The 22,023-nt window shown below is 38.0% G+C and overlaps 1 protein-coding gene across 1 annotated transcript in view; it reads right to left on the bottom strand.

Moving 5' to 3' along the window:
* Window positions 1-20,913, bottom strand: part of LOC126473493 (kinesin heavy chain) — a 72,210-nt gene extending 51,297 nt beyond the window's left edge. Inside the window, exons 1-2 of the mRNA XM_050100572.1 lie at window positions 20,400-20,913; window positions 8,372-8,459 (exon numbers count right to left, since the gene is read on the bottom strand). Of these exons, the coding sequence (XP_049956529.1) occupies window positions 8,372-8,459; window positions 20,400-20,558 (247 nt within the window). The 5' untranslated portion in view covers window positions 20,559-20,913. The remainder of the gene's footprint in view (window positions 1-8,371; window positions 8,460-20,399) is intronic.
* Window positions 20,914-22,023: the final 1,110 nt, after the last annotated feature.

Below are 22,023 nucleotides of genomic sequence, written 5' to 3'. Positions count from 1 at the left end.
AAACTAGAGACAAATATTTATTGCTCACAGTCGTGAAATCCCCTGACAGAGAGAGTTTATTTATTGTTACCAGGAAAAAGTCTTAAGTATGAAGTCAATACTGGAATCAGAATGCAAGATAACCCAGGTGAAGGTACAAGACCAAGAAGCACTCTAAATACCATGTCTACAAATTGGTGAAACCTTGTAGCAGCAAGGAGACGTAGTTTCAAAAATGTTACATATTATTATGTGCTATGGACAATTAAGGGGAGAGGCTACAACCCTTTCTCACTCCCTTCCCAACCACTGCTTCCCTTTCATGCCCCTCGACTCTTATAACTGCCATCTGCTTTCTGTACAAATTGTAAATAGCCTTTCGCTCCCTGTATTTTACCCGTCACCTTCAGAATTTGAAAGAGAGTATTCCAGTCAACATTGTCAAAAGCTTTCTCTAAGTCTACAAATGCTATAAACGTAGGTTTGCCTTTCCTTAATCTTCCTTCTAAGATAAGTCGTAAGGTCAGTATTGCGTCACGTGTTCCAACATTTCTACAGAATCCAAACTGATCTTCCGCGAGGTCGGCTTCTACCAGTTTTTCCATTTGTCTGTAAAGAATTCGCGTTAGTATTTTGGAGCTGTGACTTATTAAGCTGATAGTTCGGTAATTTTCACATCTGTCAACACCTGCTTGCTTTGGGATTGGAATTATTATATTCTTCTTGATGTCTGAGGGTATTTCGCCTGTCTCATACACCTTGCTCACCAAATGGTACAGTTTTGTCAGGGCTGGCTCTCCCAAGGCTATAAGTAGTTCTAATGGAATATTGTCTACTCCTGGGGCCTTGTTTCGACTCAGGTCTTTCAGTGTTCTGTCAAACTCTTCTCGCAGTATCATATCTCCCATTCCATCTTCATCTACATCCTCTTCCATTTCCATAACATCGTCCTCAAGAACATCGCCCTTGTATAGACCCTCTATATACTCCTTTCACCTTCTTGCATTCCCTTCTTTGCCTAGAACTGGGTTTCCATCTGAGCTCTTGATGTTCACACAAGTGGTTCTCTTTTCTTCAAAGGTATCTTTAATTTTCCTGTAGGCAGTATCTATCTTACCCCTGGTGAGATAAGCCTCAACATCCTTACATTTGTCCTCTATCCATCCCTGCTTAGCCATTTTGCACTTCCTGTCGATCTCATTTCTGAGACGTTTGTATTTCTTTTTGCCTGCTCATTTACTGCATTTTTGTATTTTCTCCTTTCATCAATTAAATTCAGTATCTCTTCTGTAACCCAAGGATTTCTATTAGCCCTCATCTTTTTACCTACTTGATCCTCTGCTGCCTTCACTATTTCATCTCTCTTAGCTACCCATTCTTCTTCTACTGTATTTCTTTCCCCCGTTCTTGTCAATCGTTCCCTAATGCTCTCCCTGAAGCACTTTAAAACCTCTGGTTCTGTCCGTTTATTCAGGTCCCATCTCTTTAAATTCCCATCTTTTTGCAATTTCTTCAGTTTTAATCTTATGTTTCATAACCAATAGATTGTGGTCAGAGTCCACATCTGCCCCTGGAAATGTATTACATTTTAAAACCTGGTTCCTAAATCTCTGTCTTACCATTATATAATCTATCTGATACCTTCTAGTATCTCCAGTTATGCTCTGTGCAAAATTCTACCAGGTGGCTTCCTCCTTCACTCCTTACCCCCATTCCATGTTCACCTACTATGTTCCCTTCTCTTCCTTTTCCTAATATTGAATTCCAGTCACCCACGACTATTAAATTTTCGTCTCCCTTCACTATCTGAATAATTTCTTTTATCTCATCATACATTTCATCAATCTCTTCATCATCTGCGGAGATAGTCGACATATAAACTTTTACTACTATCGTAGGCGTGGGCTTCGTATCTGTCTTGGCCACAATAATGTGTTCACAATGCTGTTTGTAGTAGCTTACCTGCATTCCTATTTTTTTTTATTCATTATTAAATCTACTCCTGCATTAACCATATTTGACTTTGTATTTATAACCCTGTACTTAGGTGAATATGGATTAGGGGGTAAGAAATTAAAAAGGAAGCCATCTGGTAGAATTTTGCACAGAGCACAACTTAATCATACCTAACACTTCGTTCAAGAATCATGAAAGAAGGTTGTATGCATGGAAGAATTCTGGAGACACTAGTAGGTATCAGACAGATTATATAATAGTAAGACAGAGATTTAGGAACCAGGTTTTAAATCGTAAGACATTTCCAGGGGCAGATGTGGACTCTGACCACAATCTATTGGATATGAACTGCAGATTAAAACTGAAGAAACTGCAAAAAGGTGAGAATTTAAGGAGGTGGGACCTGGATAAACTGAATAAACCAGAGGTTGTAGAGAGTTTCAGGGAGAGCATAAGGGAACAATTGACAGGAATGGGGGACAGAAATACAGTAGAAGAAGAATGGGTAGCTCTGAGGGATGAAGTAGTGAAGGCAGCAGAGGATCAAGTAGGTAAAAAGACGAGGGCTAGTAGAAATCCTTGGGTAACAGAAGAAATATTGAATTTAATTGATGAAAGGAGAAAATTAAAAATGCAGTAAATGAAGCAGGCAAAGAGGAATACAAACGCCTGATAAATGAGATCGACAGGAAGTGCAAAATGGCTAAGCAGGGATGGCTAGAGGACAAATGTAAGGATGTAGAGGCTTATCTCACTAGGGGTAAGATAGATACTGCCTACAGGAAAATTAAAGATACCTTTGGAGAGAAGAGAACCACTTGTGTGAATATCAAGAGCTCAGATGGAAACCCAGTTCTAAGCAAAGAAGGGAAAGCAGAAAGGTGAAAGGAGAATACAGAGGGTCTATACAAGGGCGATATACTTGAGGACAATATTATGGAAATGGAAGAGGATGTAGATGACTGATGAAATGGGAGATACGATACTGCGTGAAGAGTCTGACAGAGCACTGAAAGACCTGAGTCGAAACAAGGCCTCGGGAGTAGACGACATTCCATTAGAACTACTGATGGCCTTGGGAGAGCCAGTTCTGACAAAACTCTACCATCTGGTGAGCAAGATGTACGAGACAGGCGAAATACCCTCAGATTTCAAGAAGAATGTAATAATTCCAATCCCAAAGAAAGCAGGTGTTGACAGATGTGAAAATTACCAAACTATCAGTTTAATAAGTCACAGCTGCAAAATACTAATGGGAATTCTTTACAGACGAATGGAAAAACTGGTAGAAGCCGACCACGGGAAGACCAGTTTTGATTCCGTAGAAATGTTGGAACACGTGAGGCGATACCGACCCTACGACTTACCTTAGAAAATAGATTAAGGAAAGGCAAACCTAAGTTTCTAGAATTTGTAGGCTTACAGAAAACTTTTGACAATGCTGACTGGAATACTCTCTTTCAAATTCTGAAGGTGGCAGGGGTAAAATACTGGGAGCGAAAGGCTATTTACAATTTGTACAGAAACCAGATGGCAGTTATAAGAGTCGAGGGGCATGAAAGGGAAGCACTGGTTGGGAAGGGAGTGAGACAGGGTTGTAGCCTATGCCCGATGTTATTCAATCTGTATATTGAGCAAGCAATAAAGGAAACAAAAGAAAAGTTTGGAGTAGGAATTAAAATCCATGGAGAAGAAATAAAAACTTTGAGGTTCGCCGATGACGACGTAATTCTGTCAGAGACAGCAAAGGACCTGGAAGAGCAGTTGAACGGAATGGACAGTGTCTTGAAAGGAGGATGTAAGATGAACATCAACAAAAGCAAAACAAGGATAACAGTATGTAGTCGAATTAAACCAGGTGATGCTAAGGGAAGTAGATTAGGAAATGAGACACTTGAAGTAGTAAAGAGGTTTTGCTATTTGGGGAGCAAAATAACTGATGATGGTGGAACTAGAGAGGATATATAATGTAGACTGGCAGTGGCAAGGAAAGCATTTCTGAAGAAGAGAAATTTGTTAACATCAAGTATAGATTTAAGTGGCAGGAAGTCATTTCTGAAAGTGTATGTATGGAGTGTAGCCATGTATGGAAGTGAAACATGGACGATAACTAGTTTGGACAAGAAGAGAATAGAAGCTTTCAAAACGTGGTGCTACAGAAGAATACTGAAGGTTAGATGGGCAGATCACATAACTAACGAGGAGGTATTGAATAGAATTGGCGAGGAGTTTGTGGCACAACTTGACAAGAAGAAGGGACCAGTTGGTAGGACATGTTCTGAGACATCAAGGGATCAGAAATTTAGCATTGGAGGGCAGCTTGGAGGGTAAAAATCGTAGAGGGAGACCAAGAGATGAATACACTAAGCAGATTCAGAAGGAGATGAAGGAGCTTGTGCAGGAAAGAGTAGCATGGAGAGCTGCATCAAACCAGTCTCAGGACTGAAGACCACAACAACAACAACAACAACAACAACAACAACCACCCTGTATTCAACTGACCAGAAGTCTTGTTCCTCCTGCCACCGAACTTCACTAATTCCCACTATATCTAACTTTAACTTAACCATTTCCCTTTTTAATTTTTCTAACCTACCTGCCCGATTAAGGGATCTGACATTCCATGCTCCGCTCTGTAGAACACCAGTTTCCTTTCTCCTGATAACAACGTCCTCTTGAATAGTCCCCGCCTGAAGATCTGAATGGGGGACCATTAGAGGTAACAAGTTCTAATTTTCTTCTAAGGCTCTCTCACATATGATAGAATTGCTTGAGCAGCACAATGTGAAGCAGAAACCACGTCAAGCTGTAGTACATATTCTTCCACAGTGCAAAAAAACCCCTAGGATTTACAGAAACATGTAGCTTTGGATGAGTCCACCTTGCGCGAAGCTCTGTATTACTAACACCCACGTTTAACACAAATCTTAGTTCTTTTATAAAATCTACTAGTGACCCAGCCTGACTTCACCCGTGTAGCAGCAAGTACCAGTGGCCAGACGACCACTGCATAGAGTAATGAATACACTTTACAGAATGATGTTAAGTAACTGGATATCATCACTCCCACATAACTTATGGGATGCAAGCAATGTACAGCAGGAAAGCTGTCTGGAGGCATGAATTTTTCATGTTCCATACTATCAGACACTGGTTGAGCTGGCCAAAAAAAAATCACGCATGTTTAGCTTGTGATACAGCATTCCTCTAATGAAGTTCTGTACACTTTTTAAGACTGGTTGCTGCAATTCTTTTTTACGGACGCTTTATGGCAGACTTCTCTGGCGTGCAATGCAAAAAATCATGCCTGTATTGAGACAGTACACCCTAGAAATGCCTAAAACAATTACAAAAACAGATGCAGCCATGCATGTGTGTCCAGTTGTAATGCTAGCAGCTCATTGTTATTACAGCCAAGAGAGCATGTTTTGACACCTGACCGTGCCAAAATGAACAAGCTTTATGGCTATGTTAATACATGCCAACACCTTTCATGCATGATGGTTGGCAGAGCTTTAAGTATGAGAAATCCTGACTGCAGGTCAGACAGCCAGAGACATATGGCGTGTGGTGGGAGAAACCTGACCGTTTGAATAAACTAAGGAAGGTGGCTGCCATGGCCAGTTAGTACTGAATAAAGAAAACATGAAATGAAGAGAAATTCTAAATAAAAACTAAACCAAATCAGTGACAGAAGACTGTCACACAGCTTTAATGACAGAAATTAGAAGAGTCTGTGATTTAAAATGTACCATCACAACAAGTTATTAAATGTTAAACATTATGAATATAAACTAACTTTAATAACTCACTATCACCTTAAGCAATTCACATGAATGTAGTGTCAATGGATAGGTCCCAGTATGTACGAACTGTTCTCATAGATTGTCTGTGAATATTACATATTTCAAATTACAGCCTAGAAAGTATATTCCACGCATGAAAAAGTGAATCTCCTAGTAAGTAATAAATGAAATAGTGAAAGTAGCAGTAGCATTAATAAATAAGGGTATTTAGAGATGTATGACAGGAATTAGTTTCATTGTTTAATATCTATTAGTGATACAACGATGCAAAACGGCGTCCACATGAACAAAAACACTGCGAGAAAACCATTAAAGCTACATGAAAACTATGAGCAGCACTGAAAATCTGATGAAATTTATGTCCACATTTGTGTGTGTGTGTGTGTGTGTGTGTGTGTGCAAAATTCAGAAGGAGGTCTTTTGGCCAAAAGATTACTTGTTTAGCAGTCTTTTATTGTGTCTGTCTGTGACTCATCTCCACTATATGGCGAGCAACACACACACACACACACACACACACACACACACACACACACACACACACACACACACACACAGAGAGAGAGAGAGAGAGAGAGAGAGAGAGAGAGAGAGAGAGAGAGAGATAGGTACTTTTATGAACACTTTTGATAGTCAGAAATGTGAGAGGTTGACTCATGTCAGGGCGATGGTATAAGTAATGGCACCAATTTTCACACAGGATGGTCTTAGATCTTGGCAGTCAGTGGGAGTGGAGTTCGTGAATGGATAGGATGTATGTGAGACTAGAAGTCATCTCATGTGTGTGCTCTCAGGAATATTTTCTAAGTATCTGGTCATGCACTTGTAAAAAATGTGTGTGCAACAATCACAAGGAACTGAGGTATCTTTCGCTGGCATGGACTTAGAAAACTTTGTGTCACATGAACTGGCTGTTTGAAACTTCTAATATTTCAAGCATTTTGATTGTAAAGACTTTGAAACATTTTTTAGCATGAGGACTCTGAATAATTTTGAGTTAGACAACAGTCTAAACTTCTATGAACTGTTTTGCAGTTAACTTTGATGGTGAATGGCAATCGAAATATCGTTAGTTCGTGATAATAGAAGATCAACTTAGAAGTGTGCTGAAGCACTTTAATTTTCATGGATTTTAGAAAGGTTAAGTGAACTTGTGATGCTGGCTGGTTGACTTATTTAGGTTCTCACACTGACAAATATTACATTAATAATAATCTTATTGGGAAAAGTGTGAAAGGATATTTTACTTGTTTTTTTCTGTAATAATCTCAGTTTAGCCTATTAAAATATAAATCAGTGTGAAAAGTGAACATAATTTCACTGCAAATTCCTTCCTGTATATTTATTAAACTTGCGACCAATTTCATTTCGGGTTAATGCAATGGACACATTGGTTGGCCCCTGAACAATGACAGAGTGAATAATTTGAAGCCCAATCACATACTGGCAACCCTTTGAACAGTGTTTTCCTTGCTTTATTTAACACACTGATGCACGTGGAGGTTCATGAATCTATCTCTGGTGGAAGCAATGGTGGCTAACTTCACCATTTTTTGGACAGCAAGAAGTGCAGTGTGAACATTGCATCATCATTTAACATTTCCCAAATATTAGCCAATTATCCCACATGTTGCTCTTGTCCAGAGCCATTTATCAGCAGCAAATTTGAACAGTACTGTTGCAACACCTTGGCATGATTCAAGGAAGGAAGAAAGCTGGAAGTTGATCAAGTCATCTGCTGTGCTGCTAAAAGAATGTACTGTATGTAATGGAAGCAAAGTTACTCAAGTAGTTTTTCAGAAAACGTTTTACATGAAACATAAGAAAATAAACCACTACATATTCTGAATTCTGAGGGTGTTTCAATACCCAATTGTTCTCATAAAGTTGCAGCGAAATTGATGGTTAAAACTATGTGATTATTTTACACTGAAAGTCTTACTTTGCGGCCTGATGAGGTGGTTATCTTTTAGTTATTAGTCATATTTATTGTGATACTCAAAATTGAGCAACTCACTGCCCACTGCTTGAAAAATTTGTAGTGAATGTAAAGTGCAAATTTTGATTCCTAATCTGAGGGAAGCAGAAACTGGCAGTCTGAAACTATCGTCATTTGTCAAAATAGGTATCTTCACATCTCTGAAAAGTAATGCTAGGTTAAGAGCAGTGTAAAAAAAAGTGACTCAACCAAGATTTGATCCCACAACTTATCAGTTTCCAGCAACACACACTACTACAAGGCCACCATACCAGATTGAATTAGATTCCGCTTGCTGCATTCTCAAGACAATGCTGCCCTCTCGAGTTACAGCAACTATTCGCTACAAGGTAATGGCATTGTTTTCACAATCACGACTGGTCTGTATCCTTTAAACTAATAATCTATGGAAGGAGAAGTAACAGGCTGAGCAAATGTTTCACTTAACTGTAACTGTCATAACCATAGTTCAATAACGTTTGTTCTATCTTTATGACTATTCCTACAAAATTTCTATATCAGCAAAATGAAACCCAGCATTCAGCAATATCTACGAATGATACACTGTCTGACAGATAAATTTGGCAGCTACCAAAAAGCAAATACTTCGGGAGTCCAGATGGAAAGATAGTAAAAGCAACCTCCAACATACCTGTAACAATTGATTTTGCAGCTTCATTGTAGACTTTTTCCTGTGTTGCATTTGGCTTGAATACCTTGTCAAACAGGAAAACCTTACTCTGTAAAGAGAGAAATAAAAATTATATTTTCTATGTGGAACGAACTCTACACTTCCCTCACAAATATTTAATGACAATTTATCTACAACACACATAAAAATCATTCTGTATATGTTACTCAAATTCTTTTAAGTGAAAGAAAAGGAACACAAATGAATGTGTGCACTTTAAGTTTATATTTTTGAGCCTCTCATTTTTTTGACACTTGGAGCTGAAATGATAAACAGGGAAAAGTATAGACACAACACTAACATTGTCCAGCCTCCATATTACATTACACATACCACTTAAAATATCTCCTCTTTTCTATTTTAACTTTCAATGGAAGGAAATTAACATTATGGAGATCACTTCTGACTTCGTGGTCTCATTTTAATGAATAATGGGAAAAACTGAGTTCAACAATAAAAGAAGGGACTGATTCAGCTAATGTATAACTGGATAACACTGATAAAGATACGAAAGATAACAGCTTCTAACCCCAAGACGTTTATTTCAAAATACGTCTACATCAGTAAAAATCCTTTCTCAGTAACCTAAGGCTTTATGACAGGCAGATTGCTCTGATACAACTCATCTCACTAACTTCACTACTAATAACTTGAACTTCCCACGACTATGTGGTTAAAAGCTTCTTTTTATCATAGTGATCTGACCAAAACTTAATTACATCACAATTAAATATAAGGAAATCACAGCATTTCCTGGTTGGTCACAGCCTGTTTTCTATCAAGGCTTAAATTGCCCCAAGATACAAGATCTATGTTGTCTAAATGCTCACCCTCACCTTCTATAGAAGTCTGTCATCAACCACTTCACAATATGTTTACTGGGTACCACAACATACTTAAGCTGAGCCTAAGATTTACATCAACATGAGCGGCCTTGTCACATTTTATCCAGAAACCACTACATATTGTAGTTTTGTAACTGACAAAATAATGAACTACTTTTATCACAGAATGAGAAGTGGTGATCCAACAAATACACCTACCTGACTTATGTGAAACACATTAACACAACTTCTTTCACTACTCTTTTGCATCTCATTTTTCTGTGCAATCCTCTTGCCATAGATGTCAATAAGTACTGATCATATTCACTGTACATTATTTCCCAAAATTTTTGAGAAGGTTAAGTACTCTACAGTTTACACCTGTTTATTAATAGGTTACTTGGCCACATACAGTTTGGATGTCAAAAGAGTTGCTCTACTAAGGTTGCTACTGGTACAGTCACCCAGCAAAAAACAAATTCTTAACTGAAAAAATGTCGGCAATGGTGATAATCTGGGACTTTTTGAAACCATTTGACACTGTCAATCATAATGTTGTATTAGAGAAATTAAGTCTCAAGATATAAAAGGTTCATCTCTTGTCTAGTTTGATTAGACTCAGGACGTAGAAAGTTACACCAGGATTTTCAAGTATTACAAACAAGGATGTAACATCTGCATAAGGAGCAACCACAATGAGCAGTTCAAAGGCTTGATTATGGGCTAGTTACTGCTGTTGCTCTATGTTGTGATCCACTATTTTATTTGAATCAGAAGTCAGAATTAGTCCTTTTAGTATTTGATAAAATAGGTATTGTCAGGCCAAGCAATAAAGTGTCAACAGGGAATACAGTGAATGATATTTTTGTTACAGATAGCTGATTTTACACAATTGGAGTGGTCTTAACTAATGGGAAAAAAAAGGATATCCCACCTCCCATTAATGCTGAAAAATTTACATTCAGCTACTTTTGGCATAACGTTAGATTAGTCCACAACTTCATAGCATTTTTGTTTTGCAAGGTGGTATTCCGGTTCCTAGGGGTTTATTTATCAATCGTCATTTTTTATTTGCGGTTCACTGTTGCTATTTGAGTTTACATATTGTCATCTGGGGATAGGGAGTGGAGCTGTGGATGCTAGGAAATGGAGTACCAAGTCGAGAAATCTCAACATTTCTGACATATTCTTCTGTTTGAATTCAGTAGAGGGGTACAGCAGCAGGGGCAGCAAGAAGCATTTGCGCCGTGTATAGGGATAACGCCACTGGACAGAGTACAGCAAGAAAATGCTTCTCTCATTTTACGGAGGATATTTTTGGCATTATTGACTCTTCATGTTCAGGAAGACATTTGGGGTTTGATTAAGATCATTTAAAAGCATTCATCCACAGTGATCGACGTCAGCATGCTCAGGAACTGGCAAATGTGATTAACTGTGATCATTCCACCAACATGTGATATTTCTATGAATGTTCAAAAATAGGGTGTATGGTTACTGCACGCTCTAAGCAAAAATCACAGACGGCCATACATGCATCTCTGCAAGCTTTTCATCAACTGGCCCATGAACAACACTGACTGTTCCTATCCTGTATTATTATTGGTGATGAGAAATGGTGCTTTAAGCTAACATAAGGAGAAGAAAGGAGTGGTTGAACCAAAACAAAGCCATACACTCTGCACAAAGACCCGTGTGCACCCACAAATGGCAATATTATGCATCTGGTGGAAAAATGATTGTGTAGTGTACTATGAATTGCTTCCCCAAGGCATAACCATCACTGCTGATATTTATTGCCAACAAATGAGACATCTTGCAGATGAAATCTAAGAACAATGACCATGAAGACTGTGCCATGTTATGCTACTTCACAATAATGCCCAACCGCATTCTGCTAGACTGACAAAAAACAACATACAGGAGTTGGGCTGGGAAGTCATTCCACACCCACCTTGTTCGCCTGATCTTGCGCCCTCAGATTTTCACCTTTCTGCACTCTCTATCAAACAATCTTCAAGGAACTTACTTTCTGGATGAAAATGCACTCTGAACATGTCTCGACTAGTTCTGTGCCTCAAAACCGTGCGATTTCTGCAGTTGCCGAGTCAAAAAGTTACCCTAGTGTTGGCAGACTTTTGTAAACAGTGAAGGAGAATATATTATTGATGACTTAAGTCTCTGAGTTAATTAAACTTTCAGAAAAACCCATTAACTGACAACTTGGGAGATCTTTATATCAGTAAATTAACCATTTTGTGTATTTTCATTCACTGGTTTCTGAGAAGACACTGTGGGGTGATACCTCACACATAGGTAAAAAGTATTCAATTCAAACAATAAAGTAACTAGAATTTTATGCTGGGTTCATACACATCTTGCAAGCATCTGATTTAGCATCTGGTAACATAGTTCACAGAACACTGATTCACTGATGAACTTTGTTGTAACAACAGATTACTATCTGTGAGTAATACAGCAATTCACAAATTAAATTCCAGAAGGAAAAACTATTTACACTTTCCTCTAACAAAACCAAACTTAGGCAAAGAAAGGAATAAAGTATAAAGCTACTTTTAGCTATAGTCTTTGTAGAACACATATACTTACCCAAAACATTCACATATTTGTTCTATATATTATAATTCAGTTGCTTATTTCGTTCACACAATCTTGACAAGGAATTTCAACAATGGTATAGTATCTAATGACAAAGAGCTGCACAGAAATAATACAGGAGTCTGTGAAAAACTTATGCACATTATTTTGAACCTCTTTAGATTTAAATAAAGTTTTTAGTCACCCCAAGTGCCTCTCTTCTACAAACACACCTAATGGGAGCAATGGCATCAACACCTCAATTGTACACAAAATACAGGAGATTTCATGTCTTCTCAATGTTAGAGTTACTTAGTTTCATTTTCCCTAATACTATTTTTACAAGCCCGTTCCATTTCATATAACTTTGCAAACATTACGCCTAGATATTTAATTGACGAGACTGTGTAAAGCAGCACACCACTAATACTGTTTTCGAGCATTACAGGATTGTTTTTCACAATGATCTATGTTATTTCTCAACATTTAAGAGCAAGTTGTCATCCATTACACCAAACAGAAATTCTCTCGAAGTCTTCCTGTATCCTGCTACAGTCGCTCAACAAAGACATTTGAGCGTACACTACAGCGCCATCAGCACTCACAGGCTGCTGCTCATCCTATCCGTCAAAATATTTACATATACAGAGAACATGGGTGGTCCTCAAGCACTTCCTTCCCTGGGACACTCCTGATCAATATGCTTGTTATGATGAACACTCGCCATCAAAGATAACAAACTGGGTTCTACTACTTGAGAAGTCTTAGAGCCATTCACATACATCAGTCCCGTATCTTCACCACTATACCATCCTAGCTTTGAACACTGCACAATGTCCACCTTCTCTCTGTATATGTGCAGCATACATTAGGGAGCTATTGGTATTATTCAGAAAAGTAGCAGGCCTACTGCTATAACGAAAAAAATCAATGTCATATTCTTGACATGTAATAACAATGAAGGTTTATTTTATTTGCTTTTTATGAGCCTATCCACAATTACAGTAAAGTGTTCCATTCGACAAAAAACCCTCAAATGAAGTGAATGTCTGATTACAGTTTCTTTGGGAACTTCACATACAATTGGCCCATGCCCCCTACCTCTGTCAAATTTTAATCAAAGCAGAATACAATAAAATAATAATACAATAACATAATAATAGGAAGCAACTAACCTGTGCAAAATTTGAGCTAAACATATTAAAAATGTATGGTTTTAAGAGGCTTTCAGTAGGATGCTGCCAAATGAGCTGTATGGTGGTTTCGGCAAAACTTTAAGATGGCTTAGCATTTAAACCTACAGTAACCTAATGGTGATATTTGCATCTGATAATACCATTTTGGCTTTAACACAATGTTAAAATTACAATGCTGTGCTGTGCTGGGCATGACAACATATACTGTAGAATATTACTAACACTTTCTGAGAAAATTACTTGAAACAAATTGTCCGAAAACACACACACGATATATCAGATCTAATGACAACCAATAAGGGCACAGATATTGAAACTTTTATCAGTATCCCTGAGGCAGCTGTAGCAACAATGATAAATAAAGAATGAAGGGCCACTAAAAACTGCAAAGATTTACAACTTCAGTAAGATAGACTAAGAAGGAATCACTTCATACAACACAATCAGCCACTCAAAACATCTACATCTGGGTAGGACCATCTAGAGGAACTCTTTCTCAAGTTTAAAAGAACAGTTCACAATAGGAGAATGCCAGGCACACTTCTAGAGAAACAGTGACTTCTGCACTATGGGTGTAAAATGAAGCAGAGAGATATGGCAGAAGGATGATGAAAAAGAAGCACTTTGTTGTCTCAAGGACAATGTATGAAGCCAACAACGAACACTGTAGCAGAATCTTATCAAAAAATCTCTCTCAAAATACAAAGAAATTCTGATCATGTGTAAAGGCAGTCGGTTGTACCAAAGTTAGTGTCCAGACGCTCCTGGGTGATAGTGGATTCGAAATTTGAAGCAGCCAAGCAAAAGCAGAAACACTGAACATTTTCAGACGGTCCTTTCAATAAGGAAAATACAGAAGTACCACACAGTTTAATCCGACACCACTGAAAAGGCGAATGATATAGTAATTGTCAGTGGTGTTGAGAAACAGCTAAGCCCAGTGGTTGGAAGTACGCACAAGTCACACTTGTCTATAAGAAAGGGAGCAGAAGTGATCCACAAAACTACCACCCAGTCTCATTGACATCCACCTGTTTTAGAATCCTACAAAATATTCTGGGTTCAAACATAATGAGATATCTCAATCAGCAAGACCACACCCATGCCAACCAGCAAGGATATCATAAACCCAACTCTTCCATTTCTCATATGACATCTTCTAAGTTCTGGATCAAGTATGAACGCAATATTTCTTTACTTCCAAAAAGCATTTGACTCAGGACTAGACCATCTTTTATTAACAAAAGCATGCTTATATAGGTTATCAAACAGACTTTGTGACTGGTCTGAAGATTTCTTGGTGGGCAGGATACACATTATGTAGCATGGACAGTCCTCGACAGAAGTAATAGTAGCTTCCAGGATGTCCCAGTGAAATGTACTGGAACCCTTGTTTAATTTGCATACTGACCTGGCAGACGAGAAACAACATGCTTTTTGCAGATGATGCAGTTATCTATAATGAAGTACTATGAGAAGAAAGTAGCACATATATCCAGTCAGACCTTATGAAGTTATCGAAATGGTGTGCAGACTGGCAACAATGTACAGAAATGTAAAACAGTGTAATTCACAAAATGAAAAATAAAAGTAATATCATACGATTACAATATCAATGAGTCGCAACTGGAATCAGTCACCTGACACAAATTACTGGGTGTGAGGGTATGAAATGGAATAATGACATCGGCTCAATTGATTGTAATGCAGATGCCAGACTTCAGTTCATTGGCAAAATACTAGAAAAACTTCATTCCACAAAATAGGCTGCTTAAAAAAACTCGAGTGTGTTTCACTAACAGAAATGCTGATAAACCCGAAGCGACACACACTTTAAGATAGATGCAAACTATCCCATGGAAGCCAACTTCCGAAGTTTCAAGATGTAGCTGAAGTGAGGAATCTAGGAATATACTGCAGCCCAATACGTACTGTTCCTGTAGACACAATGAAAACAAGATTAGAATAATTATAGTGTGCAGAGTGGCATTTGTCATTAGTCCCAAACTACATGTGTGATTGGAACAGGAGGAAATTCAAACAGTCCGCACAGTGTGTATGTAGATGCAGTATTTCCAAGTTCTGTTTTCTAAACTTTGTCCAGAGCTTCTCCACAACAAATAGTACTTATGTAGTACAAAAATGCCTGCTCTTTCCAGTGTAAAAAAGCAAAACAAAATAGTGATAATATTCAGCAATGTGATATCAAACACATTTACAATGCTTTATCTGATCAGATGACATTCACCCACTGTTGTTTGTCCCATCTGTATGCTCAAGACACCATTTGCATTACTTAAAGCCAATGCAATGGAATGATTTTAAGACAGCTGTGCTAGGCTACCACGAATGTTTGCTGCATACACTTAACCCCAACTGTTTTGGAGGATATAGCTTCCTGTAAATATGTATTCACCTGTGATGGTATTTGGGTTGCTGTTTTGTTCTTTCTGGGTACAACTTGTTTCAAAGCTCTTCTGTCTTGATCGGAAACCACTTTTGGCTATTTTTGTGGCTAGCATGTTACGTTCTTCCAGTTGGGCACAGGTAGTCATTACTATCAACACACAATATCTCCTAGAACCAATATGCATGTTTTTTCACAACTGTGGATCTGACAAAATGGACCCAGCAATAATGACTCTTGCAATCTGAGAGAGTTGTAATTAAATTCCAACATCGTAATACGTTCCATAACTAGTCTCTGTCACAGCTAATAAAAACCTATTGTGTGCATATTCTCACCAACAAAGTTGCACATTTGAATACTAAAGAGTCAGAGAACATTATAGGTTTCCTTTGAGAACTGTTACTGCACAGTCAACATTAATAGACCAGTCCTTGCACAACTGACCTAATAACGCTGAAGTACAGCAGTGGATGGCTACTCATCATAAGTGTCAGTCAATATAACAATATCGACAGAAACACACACAAAAATACGCTAGCAAGTATTGCAGGGTATCCTTTAATTCAGTTCAACAACAATGTAGAGGCTGAAGCAACTGGGATGTTTCCCGCTACCGAATTAACCAGAAAGTTCGATTGGTATGTGTAGAATATTTTATGGAGACACTCTGGTAACTTAAAGAATAGTTGTTAGCAGGAGACTACCTTCTTCCCAAAAGCTATTGGGAAAATTTGGATGCCTGTATTTCATGTACAAGGTGCAGAAAATTAATGATCCTGACAGCATATTTTATGGAGAGAACAAGATAGGAGAAATTAGTATATATACTGAGGCATAAAGTCCAGCTGTCGTCCATTCTCTCTTCCTACTCCATATGTAGCACAAAATGAAAGGCAACAATTAATAATGTAATTGAGTATAGTTTGAATAAAATAACTTTGACAAATTGCAGAGCATGGGGCAGTGTTGCCGGAGCAAACAGTCACACTCACGGAGCTGACGGAAGATCCACAACAGCTGCAGTGGGCTTGGCACAGCTACTTTGTGCACCTACCCCAACCAATCATATAACACGATTTAATATACTTCTCTATGGCAACACATTATTGTTGCAGCTCTAGAGAAGACTACTGTTTTACCTGCAGGCATCTGCGCTGCGCAATTTTGCTGGCAACAGCACTGTCAGGGACCTTAATTTGCCAACTCTACCAAAGACATGACTCAACTGTCAACCGCAGTGGGTAAGTGGAATTCAAGAAATAACTACTATTGGCTGGCAGCTGGGCCCTATTACTCAAATGACAAACATCAATTACAAAGGTATTTTATTTTGAGCAGACCTCCCTACTCTACAATATAAAAGCTTAAAGTGCATATGTGTCTATGCAGATTGACTACATTGACACAGTGGTTGGGAAGAAAAATTACTCTTGACAAATAGGATCTATGATTTGATCTGCAGGCAACATACTTCAGCTTACTGATTGCTTTGTCAAGTGGCCACAAGAAGAAAGGATGCAGCAAAAATGACATTACTACTTTTGTGATTTAACTGGAATGCACATTTTCTTCATGAGAGATAGGACATGGTCACTTACACTTAGCTGCATTTTTCTTATCATAGCTGGAAACAATCTTACATATACCATCAATGTCACAATGCATCTTCGTGTTTCTGGTGTAGAAAACTTCTCACACGTGTATGCTATCAATGAAGTTAACTGAGGAAAGCTTCACTACCATATCATCTTGGTGTTTACTATGCCACTCATCTTTAGTTTTGACTGGAAACATACGAAGGAATAAACAATGTGTTATGACGACATTGTTTTTGTAAGTTAAGAGACTTCTGGGTTGCAGGTTTCGCATAAATCATTAGCGAACTTAAGCAAGGTCATAATTGAATGAAGATGTGAGTACTACAGGGTATTGAACTATGTGGCAAATACAATTACATAATCTTACAGGCAAAACTGATGTCACTGATTCAAACAACATAGGAGAAGCTGTTCCTGTCATCAGACTTTGTGACAGCATTATTGGAACTGGCATAGCACAACCGAAGGACCAGTTTCTGAGGTGTATCCAGTGTGATGTCTTAACTTTTTGTTAATCTTCAGCTTTTTTTTCTTTTACAAGTACAGGTTTTAGCTGAACAGCTTCTTTGTGGGATGTTTCAACCTGCAATTTTTTGTTTTTTTGTGGTGAATTGCTTAGCTGAGGTTCACCGTTATTTAGGGTTTTCTGATTTCGCCTCACTTTTGCTGAATATAGAAGGCCACATGTTTACTGCCATGTGAGTGTTCTCTGTGTTTCAGTGTTCATTTTTTTTTTATAGTGTGGGTGTAATATTGTTATCTTAAAGCAGATGAAACTTTCAGCAGTGTACTGCATGTTTATTTTCCTACTTGTCTTTGCTAGCAGAGGATAAGGTGTTGAAGCTTTCCTCAGTTAACTTCATTGTTAGTAAATGCATTCAAAGAGGTTTCTACAATGGAAATGCAAAGAAGCATTGTGGTTTTGCTGGTATCTGTAAGACTGTTTCCAGTTATCATAAGAAAAGCACAGCTAAGAGTAAGAGATTATGTCCTACATCTCATGAAGAAAATTTGCATTGAAGTTAATTCACCAAAGCAGTAATGTGATTTCTACTGTATTCTGTCTTCTTGTGGCCACCTGACAAAGGTATCAATTAGCAGCAGTATACTGCCTGCAAATCAAATCTTAAATTCTATTTGTCTAGAGCAACTGTTGTCGCCCAGCACTCTGACAATGTAGTCATTTAGTTCTGCATGCAACACCTTATTTGATTTAAACTATTCTAGTTCAATAGTAAAGGCCATGAAAACAATTACAGTATTAAAATATTAACGCACTCTCAGAAACAAACAATACTTTAGTGAACAACTGCTTTTACCCTACTGTTCCACGTGATTACCAATAAAAATATCTTGCTCTATAAACTTTCAATTTGCTTAACTGCCCAGATGAGAAGCAAATGCAAATATAAGCATAAGATTCCACGTGGTTCCCATTACAGGATAAACAGAGCTAGGTTGGGCAAAGGTTTAAAGCTCTGGAACTCCATTATAGAGGAGCTACGTTCAATTTTCCTTTAGCCATCAAGCTTTACTTCTTCTTGGTTTCCTAAACTGATTAAGGCGAAAAACATGATTGTTCCTTTGAAAAGTAACCAATTTCCATCCCAATACCATGATATCCATACTTGTGCTCCTTCTCTAAGGATCTTGTCACAAATGGAACATCAAACCCTAACATAATTTCCTTTATTATTCCACAGACTGGTCAATGGAGTGTGAAGTTTTCATGTAGTTCTTGAGATCTACATAACTTCACACAAAAACTTTTTTTTTTCGAACTACGATAACACACTGCTTCAATGAACAGAGGAAGTTAATCTTCACCCATTAGCTTCTAGGCCTACTCAGCTTACTGTATTATAACTGACAAGCATTATACAGCCCATAAAAAATAGTTATATTGGCTATGGTAGCACAGAGTAACAAAGTTGTTGTTGATTAACATGGAAGTTTTACAAACAAAAACCTTCATAATATGCTAAAATGCACGTTTCTGAATTTTCTCCAAAATAACTTTCATGCCATAATGAAAGGGTTATTGGTTGGTTTAAAATTGTTTGTTGCTACTATGCTGAAACACAGTCCAACACACAAGCTCGATTAGCTCAGTCCTACAGTGCACTGCATGAATTGCTGAAGTGAACAACAGAAATCTTTAAAAATCCTATCAACACTATTTACTAGTTACAGAAATCAGTCCCACTCTGGTATGCCACTTTGAAGTCAATATTTTTAATCTTCACTTGTAAACAAACGTAATCAGTACCTGTGGTAACGATTAGGAGGATGAAGACAAATGTAAATGAAGAAAGGAGATTTTTAAAATTCTAGAACGACAATTCAAGCAACAAAAACACATAAAAACAACCAATAACACAAAGAAGAATACAAAGAACGTGCTTTAGCGAACAATTTGGTCTTAGATTAAAGATATACATTATACTAGGTACTGAAAACTACTATTGGACTATAATACAGTTTCACGGTTAGTGTCTTCATCTGCACTAGTTGCTCGACGATTTTACAGCACTAGCATCTGCAATTGCTTGAGTGAAATGTAAATGAAATTACGCTGTCGCCAGACGACCATAATCAGTTTAAAGGACATGACAATACTTTTATCACAAAACCTTGTGTACAATAACACGTTGCGGCAACAAAACGTCAGTTGCAATGGAAGTTGCAGGAGAAAGCACTGACCAGAGATTAGGCATCTAAAGCTATACTCTCGTGCTGGCTGTGTACGCACTAAAATACGATAGGAAACAGTAAATAATGACTCGATATACATTACAGACATTTAAAATACAGAACTAGCGGGCTACCTTTTTAAGGACAGCGTTACGATGAAAACTTGTCCAAGTTTCAGTAAATTCACGCCCTTCGACACTCTAATTGTGATGAAATACCAAAGAATCGCATCTGCGGAATCAATACTGATTGTATCAAAACTTACAGCTGCAAAAGAGTATCTAAAGCTCAAAATTATTAAACATTTTCTTGATGTACTGGAAATAAGAACCAGAAAGTCGCGTATGACAGGATTCTAGAAAATGTATAAGAGTTCTGCACACCCCTGTCACGCACTGACAATTCGAACTCGGCAAAACCGCAAACAAAAACGTTCAGTACTCAACAGCTAGATGACTCACCACCTTTCAGTGCCTTAATGCTATAGTGATGAAGCAGACAATGCACTGCCAACATCAATCAAACACGACACACCTATTCATGAAACAGTCAACACACTGCAAATCTTTTTCTCACTCATGCACGACGAAGCGGTCAGTTTCCAATCTAAACAGCCATATATTACACACATGGTTTAGAAAACTAGAAAGTATATGTATTTGTACTTACCCCTATCGATATGCAATTATCCTCCGATCCAGAAGGAAATTTGCAAATGAATTTAGATCCAGCTCTCTCCTCTGAATCATTCAAGGGCCTAAATCGGCAGACGACTTTTATGCTGTCTTCTGCCGCAATTTCACGTTCAGGCCGTTGGTCGGTTGACATTGTGAATTTTCGTCGATAAAAACTTTATAGTGTTATATTTGAAAGCTGGAACTTAAAACCGTGCATAAATTACACCGAAAACTACTTGTAAATCTCCATGTAAGTAATTGACAACCTAACCCAAGATGGCTTCCATTTTCTGTACGCAGCGGTCCTCCGCACTGTGTGAACAGCTGACTGTATAAACTACGCTAAGCAGTCGCATTAAAACCGAAAATATTTACAATTTATAAAAATAAAACAAACAACACATCTGGTAAACTTGCAACGATTGTCGACTACCACTACTTCGCTGCCAACTGAGCGATTCTTGCAAAAATTCTCCTAAAACGAAAACAGTCCACACCACACTACCGCAACGTCCGTACAGGCCGATGGGAAATGTGCGCTGTGACGTCATCCCCAAGACGGCCATGCGCGGGAGCTATTGATCTTTGGAGCGTCATCCGTGATTCCAGTAAGGACTGTTGCCAATTTACAGGTCAAGATAGAAATGCGGAATTGACAACAATATATTTGTTAGCAATTCTCTAGCGTTGTACACACAATTTGAAGATCTTTCACAATTTACTTTCTTTGCCGTTGCAAAAGGCAGCGTTTGTCCAGAATTGGCTAGAAAAGGGAAAAAATGTTTTTTTTTTCTGATTAACTGACAGTTTACGAATTACGCTCCTAGCTCAATTGCACATCTCCCGTATTTTAAAGTTTCCTGCAGAAATAATTATATTTTAGCTGGAAATACGCTACATATGTTAAAACCATCAGTCTGGTGAAACTTCTCACTCGAAAACTGTCGCAAAATGCGTAGAACACCAACGAAGCTGATAAAGAAGTTACTGTCTAGTAATAAAAAATATGTATGTATACCGTGTACACAAACTGACCTTATTATCAATACTACTGCTTCTCACTGCAACGACAAACATTTATTTTTCGTTAGCAGTACTGTTTTAGAAAGCAACAATTCTCTAACAGTTGCCACCTGTAGAACAGTACAATATATTATTTTTAACCATATGTAAATTAAGAGAATATCTGAAGCAAGGTTAATAACCTTATTATCTGGAAGAGAAGTGATTTGTTTGTGTCGTTTGCAACAAATTTTCTCTCGTCTGTAACGATGGATTACAATGTACTCAGCGTGAATTCGCAATGGTTCAGGGCACTTAACAAAACAGCAACCGGTACTTACTCTATGATGTCTGAACCACGCTGTGTACAGACTGATTCGTAGGTCATTCCCTAGTTTTAATTAATTGTCATATGGTACTCAAACTCTGAGATTAGACATTTTGAAACGTGCAGTTTTGTTTGACATTTCCATTCTTTCTTTGCAGTTCAGTTATGGTACGTAAGCAAAGTACGCAAGAGAGCTCCAGTTTATAAGCCAGCGATATGGTTTGAGAACCTCCGGTAAAACATGATACAACGTTGGAGTGTTATGGTCTAACGTCCTGTCAACGAT

Source organism: Schistocerca serialis, chromosome 4 (assembly GCF_023864345.2).
Source record: "Schistocerca serialis cubense isolate TAMUIC-IGC-003099 chromosome 4, iqSchSeri2.2, whole genome shotgun sequence".
Taxonomy (NCBI): domain Eukaryota; kingdom Metazoa; phylum Arthropoda; class Insecta; order Orthoptera; family Acrididae; genus Schistocerca; species Schistocerca serialis.
This window is presented reverse-complemented; position numbering and strand designations above follow the sequence as displayed.